Raw genomic sequence first — 15,266 nt, 5'->3', positions numbered from 1 at the left:
CAAGGCTGTGCAACATAGGGGTTAAACTTCTGTTTACTTAATGGGAATTTTGACATTATTACAGGATGCATTCTGTACCTCTGATTCATTCACCAGATAGAGGGATTTTGGGGAATGAATTGCTATAATTAATTAAGTTTTGAGTACTATGGCACTTAGTACAGTATGATTCTAAGTGCCTCATATATAAAGTACTGTTATGACCCAAATATCACCCCTCTCACAGCTGCCACTCATTCTCAGATCAACTTCCCTAGACTACACTTGTAGTCTAGTGCAGGGCAAAAACAGATGAGTCCAGGTCATACACATGTACATGTGTACATGTGGGTCATACACAGATACAGTCTCAAAGGTCAACACCCCTGCCTTGCACTCAGAGGAGATATGTAACTCTAGATTTATTCAAACTGCTGAAATGGACCCACACCGATATGTGCTAGGGAGAAACAGAGAAAACTGACACCACACAATGAGGTTTAAATATTCTGGGAGCAACCACCCACAGTAACAAGCTCCCACACTCACAAAATATTACAGCACTCCAGTCCAACTTCAGCTTATCTTAAATTTCTCAAAAGACCTATCTCACCTACATTGTAGGAGGTGAGATCAGTCTTTTGAGAAATTTGTAGGACCTACAGAGTTGGCAGATCAGTAGAGAAATGAGAGTACCAAACACTATGAAGCACACAAAGAATTACCCTCTGGCCAACAAGACACCCAAGATGAGAAACAAGGCTAGTTGCATTTAACTTAAGAAAAACACTAGATGAAAGTCAGCTTGACTCTGATGACAATTAATGTCAGCAGACTTCACTCTGCATGACCAGACAAACACACAAGAGCAATGAATACACAATTTGAGTAGACAGCTAACTTCAAAACTTAGAGGTGAGAGAGCAGTGTGAGAGGGCACATACATTGGTCCCCAGCTATATAGTGGATAGAAGATATACCAATGCTAATACCCAGACTTGTATCTAGCCTGATAGGTAACTTAACACCAGCTCTCAACAGTACATCTTGCTTCTGTGCCATGCACCAGCCTACTGGTGAGAAATGATGAAACACAGTGTTCTTATGTTCTGGGCTGATTATGTGATAAGGGGAGGGAAGGTGGACAATAGCGTAACTCACCACATATCTAGACAAATTTCTTGCTTCTCCAAAAAGCACTTATCTTCCATAAATCACTGTGTTTGTATTGTTATGCATGCCCCTTCCAGCCTTCAGGTACACACTTACCATTGCAGTAACCTAGGATGGTCAACACACACAATAGGAATCCACAACTGCTATTGTTGTATGGTTCGTTTGACTAGTTGGGGTGAGGCATGCACACACGGCACCTATCTGGACTCAACAGGCTACTGAGAGAGGGAAGGGCAACAAAACACAGTCTCACTAGCACTCCTGTCTTTATTACCCTCACAGAGCAGTAACACAGGACACAAGGCACACTAACACACTATAATACAAATAAGGCTCATACCACCAAGCCTCACTCAGCAAAGTGTCTATGTCACTGGGTAGCATGTCCCACTTTACAGAATAGCAGCACTGCACAGCACACTATGGAGTCACAGCTCGCTAAGAGCGTTGCACAGCCGTCTCCTCCAGTTGTCCATGCCATAACAGACCATGCAGGTGTCACACACACCTCATTGTCAAGTACTCATTGTCTTAGTGTGCCAGGGCACAACAATCCTCACACCATGCCCTGGGACACAGTCACATAGTGGTAGCGGCGGGGAACTAGCTTCATATTATCACACAAGGGGAGCCCACTACAGACTGTCAGCACAGGTGTTGTATAGGCAGAAAATGGGTGTTCTCTTTCCTTCTCTTGGCTTTACTTCTGTCTGCTGTCATAGTGTGGCGTAGATGGGAAATGGGCACTTGCTCTCCTTCTCTTGGCTTCACTTCTATCTTGCATTGCAGTGTCATAGATTTGAAATGGGCACTCTCGCTCTCCTTCCCTTGGCTTCACTTCTATCTGGTGTCTCAGTGTGGTGTAGACGGGAAATGGGCGATTCTCTCTCTCTCTCTCCTCTCTCCTCTCTCTCTCTCTCTCTCTCTCTCACTCTCTCTCTCTCTCTCTCTCTCTCTCTCTCTCTCTCTCTCTCTCTCTCTCTCTCTCTCTCTCTCTCTCTCTCTCTCTCTCTCTCTCTCTCTCTCTCTCCAAGTTTCAGTCTGACTTTACCTCATGTAAAAAAAAAGAAGTATGATCTTCCAAGTTACACACTGCATTAAAATCAGGGAATTTCACTTCTAAGATATTTCCCCTTCATATTGGAGCTATATGAACATTACAAATAACATTTGAACCTATTAAAAAATCTTGTAATACAATGTGATATTCACTCATCCTTTGACACAGTTTCATACTTGTTATCATATATTTACTATCATAGTATATTTGAGCTACCTAGAATTATACTGTACCAAGTGCTATTTTGTAAAATTTATTTATTATTTTATTTATTTATTTGCTTTTTTTTTTTTTTTCATAGAAAAATTGCCTCCAAAGTTTGGCAGCATTTAAACATGCATATCTCAGGAACAAAAATAGATATTCCATTGCATGTCTCTTTCACTCTCATTGGCCTAGAGATGCTTGACAGCACTATGTGCTTGCATGCCTACCTCTCATTGGCTCAGAGTTCTCTACACGATGTTTTTCCTTTAAAGAGACATTTGGTAGTTTATACTTCCAAGCTCTGGGCTTAGCTCAAGGCTGTGCAACATAGGGGTTAAACTTCTGTTTACTTAATGGGAATTTTGACATTATTACAGGATGCATTCTGTACCTCTGATTCATTCACCAGATAGAGGGATTTTGGGGAATGAATTGCTATAATTAATTAAGTTTTGAGTACTATGGCACTTAGTACAGTATGATTCTAAGTGCCTCATATATAAAGTACTGTTATGACCCAAATACCACCCCTCTCACAGCTGCCACTCATTCTCAGATCAACTTCCCTAGACTACACTTGTAGTCTAGTGCAGGGCAAAAACAGATGAGTCCAGGTCATACACATGTACATGTGTACATGTGGGTCATACACAGATACAGTCTCAAAGGTCAACACCCCTGCCTTGCACTCAGAGGAGATATGTAACTCTAGATTTATTCAAACTGCTGAAATGGACCCACACCGATATGTGCTAGGGAGAAACAGAGAAAACTGACACCACACAATGAGGTTAAATATTCTGGGAGCAACCACCCACAGTAACAAGCTCCCACACTCACAAAATATTACAGCACTCCAGTCCAACTTCAGCTTATCTTAAATTTCTCAAAAGACCTATCTCACCTACATTGTAGGAGGTGAGATCAGTCTTTTGAGAAATTTGTAGGACCTGCAGAGTTGGCAGATCAGTAGAGAAATGAGAGTACCAAACACTATGAAGCACACAAAGAATTACCCTCTGGCCAACAAGACACCCAAGATGAGAAACAAGGCTAGTTGCATTTAACTTAAGAAAAACACTAGATGAAAGTCAGCTTGACTCTGATGACAATTAATGTCAGCAGACTTCACTCTGCATGACCAGACAAACACACAAGAGCAATGAATACACAATTTGAGTAGACAGCTAACTTCAAAACTTAGAGGTGAGAGAGCAGTGTGAGAGGGCACATACATTGGTCCCCAGCTATATAGTGGATAGAAGATATACCAATGCTAATACCCAGACTTGTATCTAGCCTGATAGGTAACTTAACACCAGCTCTCAACAGTACATCTTGCTTCTGTGCCATGCACCAGCCTACTGGTGAGAAATGATGAAACACAGTGTTCTTATGTTCTGGGCTGATTATGTGATAAGGGGAGGGAAGGTGGACAATAGCGTAACTCACCACATATCTAGACAAATTTCTTGCTTCTCCAAAAAGCACTTATCTTCCATAAATCACTGTGTTTGTATTGTTATGCATGCCCCTTCCAACCTTCAGGTACACACTTACCATTGCAGTAACCTAGGATGGTCAACACACACAATAGGAATCCACAACTGCTATTGTTGTATGGTTCGTTTGACTAGTTGGGGTGAGGCATGCACACACGGCACCTATCTGGACTCAACAGGCTACTGAGAGAGGGAAGGGCAACAAAACACAGTCTCACTAGCACTCCTGTCTTTATTACCCTCACAGAGCAGTAACACAGGACACAAGGCACACTAACACACTATAATACAAATAAGGCTCATACCACCAAGCCTCACTCAGCAAAGTGTCTATGTCACTGGGTAGCATGTCCCACTTTACAGAATAGCAGCACTGCACAGCACACTATGGAGTCACAGCTCGCTAAGAGCGTTGCACAGCTGTCTCCTCCAGTTGTCCATGCCATAACAGACCATGCAGGTGTCACACACACCTCATTGTCAAGTACTCATTGTCTTAGTGTGCCAGGGCACAACAATCCTCACACCATGCCCTGGGACACAGTCACATAGTGGTAGCGGCGGGGAACTAGCTTCATATTATCACACAAGGGGAGCCCACTACAGACTGTCAGCACAGGTGTTGTATAGGCGGAAAATGGGTGTTCTCTTTCCTTCTCTTGGCTTTACTTCTGTCTGCTGTCATAGTGTGGCGTAGATGGGAAATGGGCACTTGCTCTCCTTCTCTTGGCTTCACTTCTATCTTGCATTGCAGTGTCATAGATTTGAAATGGGCACTCTCGCTCTCCTTCCCTTGGCTTCACTTCTATCTGGTGTCTCAGTGTGGCATAGACGGGAAATGGGCGATTCTCTCTCTCTCTCTCTCTCTCTCTCTCTCTCTCTCTCTCTCTCTCTCTCTCTCTCTCTCTCTCTCTCTCTCTCTCTCTCTCTCTCTCTCTCTCTCTCTCTCTCTCTCTCTCTCTCTCTCTCTCTCTCTCTCTCTCTCTCTCTCTCTCTCTCTCTCTCTCTCTCTCTCTCTCTCTCTCTCTCTCTCTCTCTCTCTCTCTCTCTCTCTCTCTCTCTCTTTGGGGCTACCACAGCTCCTTATATAATGTTGGTCCCTCCAAGATTAGCCAGTACACTACTACTCTCCTGACCAATCACCTTCCATGCCACTTCTGATCTCTCCAAGCTGCCTTTGCTAGTAGCTCGTGCATCATTGCCAACACTTATATGCACTACCCGGTGGCACAGTGCTACCAACATCACCCCCCCCCCCATCGCAACAGTATTATAGGGGCTGGCTAGAATTTTACTCTTTCATACTGGGTATCAATTTGAAATCACTACTAAAAGTGGAAGGGGGAGAAATTAAAAGAACACCACTGAGAAGGCTAGCAAGAACTTACATTAAGAATTATGATATACATTCTTGTAACAATATGCCAGACTTCCTAAATCCCTGCTCTTCTCACCGATCCAATCATGAGAACTCACCTTCTGTAACAGTATATATTCTGTAAACCAATGTATGCTGTCAGGCCTTGCTGTGAATGTGTGTGGCCAGCTGTGCTATGCCTGCGGTTCTGGGATGTAGTACGGTGGTCCACGAGACTGTCCTTTTCCACCAGGTCTGACAGGCCTAAGAGTGTGAATGATGTTCATGTGTTTGTGGTGCCTTGCCTTGTCCAGACCATACCTGGTATATAGATAGATAGATTGTGTACTTACCCAACATGGTTTACACCTTCCATACAAACATGTGTTCTTGCAATAGTTCTGGACAATAATTTGTGCTCCTCTTATAGTGCAGTTATGACGATAGTTATGGTGATGCTGATAGTGCTAATCTATTTCAGGTTGAGTACATGGATGACCAAGCTAGTGCTGCTGCTGCCACTACACTCCATAACCACCACCACCACCATCACAGTGACCCACACACACAGTTAACCTTACCACACCACCAGCACAATTATCAGTTCTATCATAATCCTCTACCACCACATCCAGCACCATCATCACAACCTGAACCTTTGCCCCGCTGTACATCACCTCACCACACACCAGCCCCAACACACCACACACCACCACCAGCACAACTCACACCATCCCAACACAACACACACCCCCACAGATACACAGCACATCACCATTGCCACTACCACACCACTCAGTACCACCTCATCACCACAGTTCAAGTGAAACTCAAACAGATTCGGAAAAGTGTGGAGGATTCAGCATAAGAGAAGCCATGGAAATACTACACCCTGAGGATAATAACTCTAAGGAAAGGTAATTATTCCTTGTTTTTGTTAATTACAGGTACATAGGTACATGATCTTTGGGACCTGATCTCTTGGGACCTGACACTTTCCAATTCCGGAATTTTCTGAATTTTAGAACGTATCTTCATCTGTACACAGTATTTACAGTTGACTTACTTATTTCCTCCCTTGCAAGTTGTGGTATTCATTATTTGTACTTGCTTCATCATTAGCCCTCTATATTGTAATTTAGAAATTACCACAAATCTCATGTGTAATTTAATCCTTATGTCCTGCACACAAAAACATTTGTTTTTATTTTCTGATGAACATTAGGGAGGCATAGCCTTTCCAACAGCACCTATATAAAGACTTATTCATGTGTACTACAAATAAGGGAATATTAAACACCTGAATAAAATAACATTAACACACATTTACTAAATAACTTAAACAGGCCTGTAAATAAAAACTGCCAGTGGATAGTTGTGACACATGTAGAACTCAGCCAAGCACTGCCCTCACACACACATACACACACACACACACACATAGTCTGGTGCATGTGACAGTTCTTGAGTATTATTATGGGTGCTAATATATCAAGTGTTATCAAAATTTGAAGCTAATCACTTAAATATGTTGCAACTTTGTATGCCAAAAGGGCCTCAAAACTGCCAGCCTATAACTATTGTTTTGTCCCTGCCAGCTCTCACCAGAAATATCTTTATTGGGCAAGTAAACCTCAGACTTGGCAACTCTGACTGGAGTGGTGCTAGGCAGTGGTGTGGGCAGCACAGTGCCACCCAAACAAAGTGATAAATAAATATGTGAATAAAAAATATGTATAGTATTGGGATCAACACAAGTATTCAAAACAAATAAGAAAATATGTAGACTGATAAAGTTTATGGTATATAAAACACTTTTTATTGCCAGGACTGACATCTGGATTTCAGAGTATTGTGTTTTTTAGAATTCCAGGTAAAAGAAAATGTACCTGTATGTACTATTGTGCCGGTTACAGTGACATATTTAAAAAAAATAAAAAGTGAAGACAAACAGACAAACAAGAACCAAACAAGAGAGTTAAACTACAGTTGGTGAAGAGAAGAGGGAAACTGTGTTTTCTGTTTTTTTTACCCTAGAACACACTTGTGGCAGATCTTACTACTAACATAGTTCTTGGGTGTGTTGTAAACCTTTTTTGAAAAAAAAAAAAAAAAATACTCAGAATTTTAAAAGATCTGAAAACATTACAACAAAAAATAACATCTGTATTTCCAGAATCTGTTTTGTTGTACTTAATAATGAGGTATATTACTTATGGGCTGCTCAAAAAACTTATAAAAAAATAAATTTTATAGATGCCTACACCTAAAAGTTAAAAAAAAAAAAAAACTCGTACTCAAGTCTTGCCTGACAAAACACAAATGCCCTGGTCATGGGAGCCTGACCTCTGAGCAGCACAGCCTCCTGGCAACGTCAGAGACTGTATGGGAGAGAGGCAAAAAAAAGAGCTATATTTTCTCAAGTGCAAAAAAAAAAAAAAAAAACTTTGTATTAGGGACATTTTTCTTTTTCACTTTCTATGAAAACTATATGAAATAAAAAAGGTAAGAACAATATTTTGAGAGGCTAATAACAAAGTTTTAGCAATATATATTTTTTAATATTTATTGTTTTACTGTAAATGACAATAATTTTGACTGAAGTAAATGATAATATATTTGCTCTGAAAATAGGTTTTACTGCCATTTGCCTTTGTAACGTACATTATTTATTCATTCCTTGGTTATTCTTCTCTAGCTTTCTCTCTCTCTCTCTCTCTCTCTCTCTCTCTCTCTCTCTCTCTCTCTCTCTCTCTCTCTCTCTCTCTCTCTCTCTCTCTCTCTCTCTCTCTCTCTCTCTCTCTCTCTCTCTCTCTCTCTCTCTCTCTCTCTCTCTCTCTATCAATCTATCTATCTATCTATATCTATCTATCTATCTGTATCTATATATCTATCTATCTAATCAGTCTACTTGTATTGCTCTCAATTTCTTTTCTGGACTTTTCCTTGCCCTCTTTCCATTTCTTTACATCACTGTTGTGCTTCTGACTCCTCACGGGACTCAACCTTCTGGGCAGCTTTAGGCTGCATTCTGTTCATCCCCACAGGTGTGGGGATGGTGTGATAAGGGGCCTGGTGAGCAACCCCATGTGGTCTTCTGTCCTGAGTTGAGTTACCAACCAATATGGTTATCTCCTATGTTGACTCCCTCTGGTAATCACTTAAGAGCCCAGGGCTTCCTGAGGCTCTATTGCTCTTCTGCCAAGTAAGGGAATCTTGGAGTTAGCCTCTCCTGTATTCCTGTGTATACAGAAAATTCACTATCCACTCTGTGGAAACTCCTAGACTTCCTTGATCTATTGTCTCACAGGTTGCCTTATAAGAATGGCTCATTGCTCAATCTCTTCCTGTCCTTCTCTCCCCTTTCTGGAGGAGAATATGACTTCTTCAGTCTCCACTATTAATGGATCAAGCCTATGGTACAGCTTAACTTTGCTAGTGTTTCACAAATTTTTAAAGAAGTAAGTACCTCATCCCCACAAGACTTTTTTTTTTTACTTTGTACACACAGTCCGTCAATAGCTGTTTCAGTAACCTTAAGTCTCCCAGGTGAACATCTAAATTCATAACTACCTCCTCAGCCTTCCCTTTTAAGATGCACTCTGTCCTTGCCATAGTTGTCCCACACTATCCTATTTTGGTCCTCTTGTCCTATGGACAGTAGCTTCTTCTCTTCCTCTTGTGGGTCCCAATCCATCAGGCTCATGCCACTGGTGTCCATTATGTTAACTGCACTCACTATGTTGTTTAAATCCTTATTCCCCCTTGGGGCAGCTAGGATACCTACCCTACCTGGTTAGGTTTTTCCCCCCCTGGGGTTAGCGACCTGTGAGTGGGTTATCACCAACAGTACTCCACTAGGACCAGATGGAGTATCAGGATTCATTCTAAAAGAGTGAAGAAAACAATTAATTTAACCAGTATATGACATAATTAAGAGGTCAGTATCAACTGGAAGAGTGCTGAAGGAATGAAAGAGAGCAGACAGTGCCAGTTTATAAAAGTGAAAAGAAAGAACTACTAAACTATAGACCAATGACCAGCATAATATGTAAGATCTGTGAAAAGTGATACCGTAGCATTGAACAGAATTTCTAGAAAAACATGTTATGATAACAGAAAAACAGCATAGCTTTAGATAAAGGTGATTATGTATAACATATCTGATGAGCTTCTATTCAAGAGTGATTGATGTATAAAAGGAGTGTGATGGATGGGTAGTCTGTGTGCATTTAGATCTGAAAAAGGCTTTCGACATAGACTGTGTACATTTATTTAGATTTGAAAAAGACTTTCAACGTAGTTTCCCACAACAGGCTATTATAGAAGCTAGAAATATAGGATGATTAAATGGGAAAAAATAGATGGAAAGTTACTTAAAGGGAAAAGAAATGAGGACAGTAGTAAAAGATGTAAAATCAAAGTGGAGAAAAGCCGATTGTGGAGTACCACAATGATCAGTGCTGGCACCAATATTTTTCCTTATCTACATAAATGATATGCCTGAAGGAGTAAAGAGTTACATGAGCTTGTTTGCTGATGATGCAGAAATTACGAAGGCATAAGAAATAACAGAGACTGAAATTCTACAAGAGGATTTGAATAAAATCTGAGACTGGAGCAAGAAATGGGAGATGGAATTCAGTGTGAAAAAATATCATGTAATGGAAATAGGAAAAGGTGTAAAAAAGACCAAAATGGACATGTAAAATGGGAAATAAAGAAATAATAAAAGTACATAAAGAGAAAGATCTGGGAGTGATAGTACAGGATTGTCAATAGTCGGAGAAGCATATAGAAAAGATGGTGAGAAATGTTGGAACAGCATTCCACTACATGGATAAAGATATGATGAGAAATACAATTAATTACCACTATTATTAAACCAAAGTTGGAATATGCTGAATAAGAGTGGTCTCCCTAAAAGAAGAAACACGTAAAAGAAACTAGAAACGATACAAAGGATGGCAACAAAGATGTTTCCAGAACTGGAAGAATTAACATATCAACAAGTTAAAAGAAATAAATCTGCCAACATTGGAACAAAGAAGAGAAAGGGGAGATTTAATACTAATTTATAAATTGTGGAATAGAGTGGAAGAAAGATAATGAGAAACTACTGCTATGAGAAGTAGGTAATACCAGATACACATGAGGACACAGTAAAAAATTAAGAAAAGGAAGATGCTCAAGTAACATAAACAAATAATGTTTCCTACAGAGAAATATAGAAGTCTTGAACAAGCTAAGTGAGGATATAGCATTGGCAATGAGAGTGCACAACTTCAAGAAAACTGGACAAGTGTAGATATGGAGATGGGAACATGAGCATAGCTCAAGTCCTGTAAATTACAACTAGATAAATAGAACAAGGTAAATACTTCTCTGAGTACTCCTATTAATGTCACCTGATATATCTGTAAGTAAGCTATTACACTTGACAGTGGAAAGAAAAAAAAGCACAATACAAACAAATAACAATCACCTAAAAAATTTACTTGTGTATAAATTGTGGCTGTGACTTATCAGGTACCATGTGTACTCTCTAGACTGTCTGTATATCTCTTTCTTTCTTTTGTTCTTTCTTGATCTACTCTCCTGTCAAGAGATAAAACTTGTCACTTTTCTTCTCTATGGTCATCCACTGCTCTTCCCTCCTCCTTTCTTCAGACACTCACCCTGACCAGGTGAACAACAGGATGTCCATATGGGCATCTAAGGAGTGGTGGCCACAAGGGTTCACTTCCTATGGTGGCTGGCAGAGTAAGAGAGCAGGGCATCTAAGGAAGCTGTGGTATCACTTCCCTCCTTGCAATTCTTTTTGTGGCCATGATGTGGTGTCATTCGTATTTCCTTTCTCCCCCCCATCATTTTTCTCAGATTTGTTTGTCTTCCCTTTCCTTTGCTACTCTACTTATTCCCAGTGCTCCTTGGCCTGTTTCTATTACAGTAAAACAACACAAATAATATTGCCATAGAAGAACATTTCTACTGGCTCACATTAATCTAGTTCCTAACATGAAATTTGAATACAAAAGTGGTGTGAAGATTTCGAAAGATTTTCAAAGAAATAACTGCAATGCATTATTAACATAAGGCATCTATAGGAAGTACCCTGCATCTGCTGTATCCTCAGGATTGGAGTAGGTGCAGTGTAGAGAAGTCCCCTATAAAAGGGCAGAGATAAACCAGTGCATACTGTCAGGTCTTGCTATTGATATGTGTGACCAGCAGTGCTATGCCTTTCACTAAGGCCACCAGAACTAAGAGCAGGGTTGGCATAAAAAAAAAAAAAAAAAAACTTTTTCTGGGGGGTGTTTTAAAAAGTATTTTACATATCAAAATTTAGTTCTATATCATATTGATAAATAAGGTCTATATATGTACATGTACATAAAAATGTAAAAGTAATCAAGCCTGGCCTGTTCATTTCTTGTACAATACAAGTTAACGCAGGCTTTGTCCAACTGGACCAATGTATCAGCATGACCTAGACATGTCTGTTTTTCATTAGAAGTGTCAAAATCTTTCAAGATCTAATTCTCCTCATGACTTCTGGCACCTAGCCAAAAACATCTCCAATAACTTTGCTTCTTCATCTTTCCTTCCATTATTTCAATCTGATGGCACCACTACCATCTCATCTATTTCTAAAGCTTAAGCCTTTGCTAAAAACTTTACCTTGGATGATTCAGGGCTTGTTCCTCCCTCTTCTCCACCCTCTAACTACTTCATGTTATTCATTAAGATCCTTCACAGTGATCTTTTCCATGCCTTCACTGTCCTAAACCCTCAGAAAGCTTATGGACATATTGTTCTCCAAAACTGTACCTTCATGCTTGCACCTTACCTAGTCAAACTCTTTCAACTCTGTCAACATATACCTTTCTTTCTTGCTGGAAGTTCACCTACATTCAGTCTGTTCCTAAAAAGGGTGAGTGTGCTAATCTCTCAAAATATCATCTTATTGCTTTGATTTCCTACCTAGCTAACATTTTGAATCTATCCTCAACAGGAAGATTCTTAAACATTTATCACTTCACAACCTTCTATCTGATTTCCAGTATGGGTTCCGTCAAGGCTGCTCTACTGGTGATCTTGCTTTCCTTACTGAGTCTTGGTCATGCTCTTTTAGAGATTTTGGTTAAACTTTTGCTGTTGCCTTGGATATATCAAAAGCTTCTGTTAGAGTCTGGCACAAAGCTGGGATTTCCAAACTACCCTTCTATGGCTTCTATCCTTCTCTCTGTAACCTCATCTCAAGTTTCCATTCAAACCATTCTGTTGCTGCTGTGATAGACAGTCACTGTTCTCATAAATCTATAAACAGTGGTGTTCCTCAGGGTTCTGTCCTGTCATCCACTCTCTTCTTACTATTCCTCAATGATCTTCTAAACCAAACTTTTTTCTTTTCACTCCTATGTTGATGATACCACCCTGCACTTTTCCACATCTTTTCATAGATGTCCAACCCTTCAGAAAGTAAAGATTTCTTGCAGGGAAGCCACAGAATGCCTGGCTTCTGATCTCTCTAAAATTTTTGATTGGGGCAGAGCAAACTTAGTACTGTTCAGTGCCTCAAAAACTCAATTCCTTCATCTATCAACTCGACACAACCTTCTAAACAACTATCCTTTCTTCTTCAATGATACTCAACTGCCCCCGTCATCTCATCTCTAGCTATAACAGCTTCCATGAAGTTAGGTGTTCTGAGTCGTCTCCACCAATTTTTCTCACCCCCCATCTGCTAACTCTGTGTTTTGATGTGATCACCACTTGTTTTAGATTCATTGACTACCGCTGATCACCCACTGTATCGAATATGTTTTACCCCTCCTCTTCTTACTGTTCTGAGTTTAGATGATGATGATGCTTGCCACTGCTGGATCAGATGAGGAGCTTGGTGTGTTGGTAGCATGGAGGACTGGTAGTGAGATTGGTATTTCTGGTAGCTTGGAGGTTGTGGGTATTTGATATAGTTGGTTTGTGTGAGTAAAAGATATGTATGAATAAATTTCTTCTTGATTTAATAATAGAGAATGTACACATTTGATATGAGATGAGATTGTAATGATTGATTGTTTTCTCTCTCTCTGAAATTATATGAAATGATGACTGAGCAGCATCTCTCAAGACTGACTGTGACTGAGCGGAACTGAGTGAGTGACTAAGTCTGCTCGTGACTGACTCACAGTGCTCACTACCATGCAGGCTCTGTTTATCCGAGTGTCGTATTCTTGGCCGACAGAAAACACAGGATCTCTATATTGCCCATTTGTTTTCCTCAACACCTTAACCCCATTGATGTATATACAGCGATACAAAAGTTATTGTAAGCTGTGGACTCTGCTTGCTCCAGGTAGTGGAGGCAAGCCTTGGCAGCTGTGGTTGGTAAGCTGATGCTGTGTGAGACTGCCAATGCTCATAGCCAGACTTCATGTCGGCCAGGCTTCACTTTAGCACCTGTGAAACCCCCAGTGTCTCGAGCACTTGAGAACTGATGAACCCCCAGTGAAACAGACGATCTGAGTTAAACTATTGTAAGCGTAGCCTCCATAACACCTCCCCACCAGCTGAGGGTTGCCCCAAGCGATGTGTTGAATCTTAACTTCCCTCCTCTGTTGAAGCCATTTCGAGCATTGGGGATTGCCTGGTCCACACTGGTTGTCAGTCAACACTGGTAACTTTGGATTCAGTCTCTTAACTCATCATAGAGCATCATCCTCTTCCTGTTTTTGTTTGTTGTTCCTATGATGTGTCGGTAAAGTTGGTGCTTCTCCTGGTTCTGTGTCCTTCTCAACTCTGTAGTGGGGATGCAGCTGCCCAATGTGTCGACGCCACGTTGGTCCTCTGGGTGACACACAAACGTTAACACTCCGTGTGTCAAAGACCTTGGTGACCACTGCCAGAACCCATCGTGCTTCTTGGTTGCACTTCGGCCCACAGTACAAGGTGTAACATGGTGCTCCCACCATGTAGGTGTGCACCAACTTGGATACTGGCTGGTTGTGCTCCATTCGTTGTGACTTGGCAGCCTCCTTTGCTTGTCTACCTTGGGCTGCATGCTTGGGAAAAGGGAGAAGAGTGTCCAGCTTGTACTGAATCTGCCATCTGTTGAGCAGCTCGTGGGGGGAGTGGCCAGAATCTAGTGGTGTGCGTCTGTAATATAACAGGAACTCTTGTAGAGTAGCTTTAGGAGGAAGAAAAAGACTTCTTCAGAGACTGTTTGAATGATTGTACCAGATGCTCTGCAGCGCCATTCGTAGAAGAGTGATACAGTGCTCCGGTGAGTTGAACAATGCCCCGTTCTCGGCACCAGACCTGGAACTCATCAGATAAAAATGTAGTAGCGTTATCAGTTACTAGTGTATGAGGATAACCAAAGTGTGCAAAATCAACTTCAAGCAGGTCCGTTGTGGCCTTGGTAGAAGTAAAATTGGTTGGGTGTATGCAAGGGTATTTGGAGTATGCGTCCATGAGAACATACCAATTGGTACCTAGGAAGTTGATTGCGTGATCATTGTGTAATCTGCTCCAAGGTTTCTCTGGTAGCCTCCATGGATTGATAGCTGGTTTCGGTGACTTGTTCTGGTGTTCTGCACAAGCCGTACAGGTTTGACACTTCTCTATGTCGTCTATGTTTGGCCAGTACACCACGGAGCGGCTAATTGTTTCATCCTCTGCATTCCAAAGTGGCCCAGGTGTAACAGTTGTAACACTTGTTCCTTGATTCAGTCCTGAAAATGGAGAGTAGAGAGAGTAGAGGCTTGTGATCGGTGACCAGAATGAAATTCCTGCCATAGGGGAATTGATGAAACTTCTGCAAGCTGTAGATTACCACCAGGGCCTCCTTCTGGATCTGGCTGTAGTGACGCTGTGTATCCGTCCGAGTCTTTGAGGCATTGGCAATGGGATGTTCAGTACTGTTGCCGTAACGATGAAATAACATTGACCCAATTCCAACTTCTGAAGCGTCATAAGCAAT

At 41.1% G+C, this 15,266-nt stretch overlaps 1 protein-coding gene across 10 annotated transcripts in view; it reads left to right on the top strand.

The window, feature by feature from the left end:
• LOC135092853 (nuclear hormone receptor HR96-like) overlaps positions 1 to 15,266 on the top strand; it is a 211,426-nt gene that overhangs the window by 129,767 nt on the left and 66,393 nt on the right. For 4 of the 10 annotated variants that reach the window (XR_010263092.1, XR_010263093.1, XR_010263094.1 and 1 more), the window contains exon 7: positions 5,763 to 6,198. Coding sequence is in view for 5 of the 10 variants with exons in the window: in XM_063991594.1 (XP_063847664.1) it covers positions 5,763 to 6,149 (387 nt within the window). In the remaining 5 variants the exon portion in view is untranslated. Of the gene's footprint in view, positions 1 to 5,762; positions 6,199 to 6,879; positions 14,676 to 15,266 lie in introns of those variants that run through there. The other 6 variants (XM_063991596.1, XM_063991599.1, XM_063991600.1 and 3 more) reach the window with 4 other exon arrangements.

Source organism: Scylla paramamosain, chromosome 41, assembly GCF_035594125.1.
Source record: "Scylla paramamosain isolate STU-SP2022 chromosome 41, ASM3559412v1, whole genome shotgun sequence".
In the NCBI taxonomy this organism is placed as follows: domain Eukaryota; kingdom Metazoa; phylum Arthropoda; class Malacostraca; order Decapoda; family Portunidae; genus Scylla; species Scylla paramamosain.
Note: the sequence above shows the minus strand (reverse complement) of the source record. Positions and strands in the feature narration are given on the sequence as shown.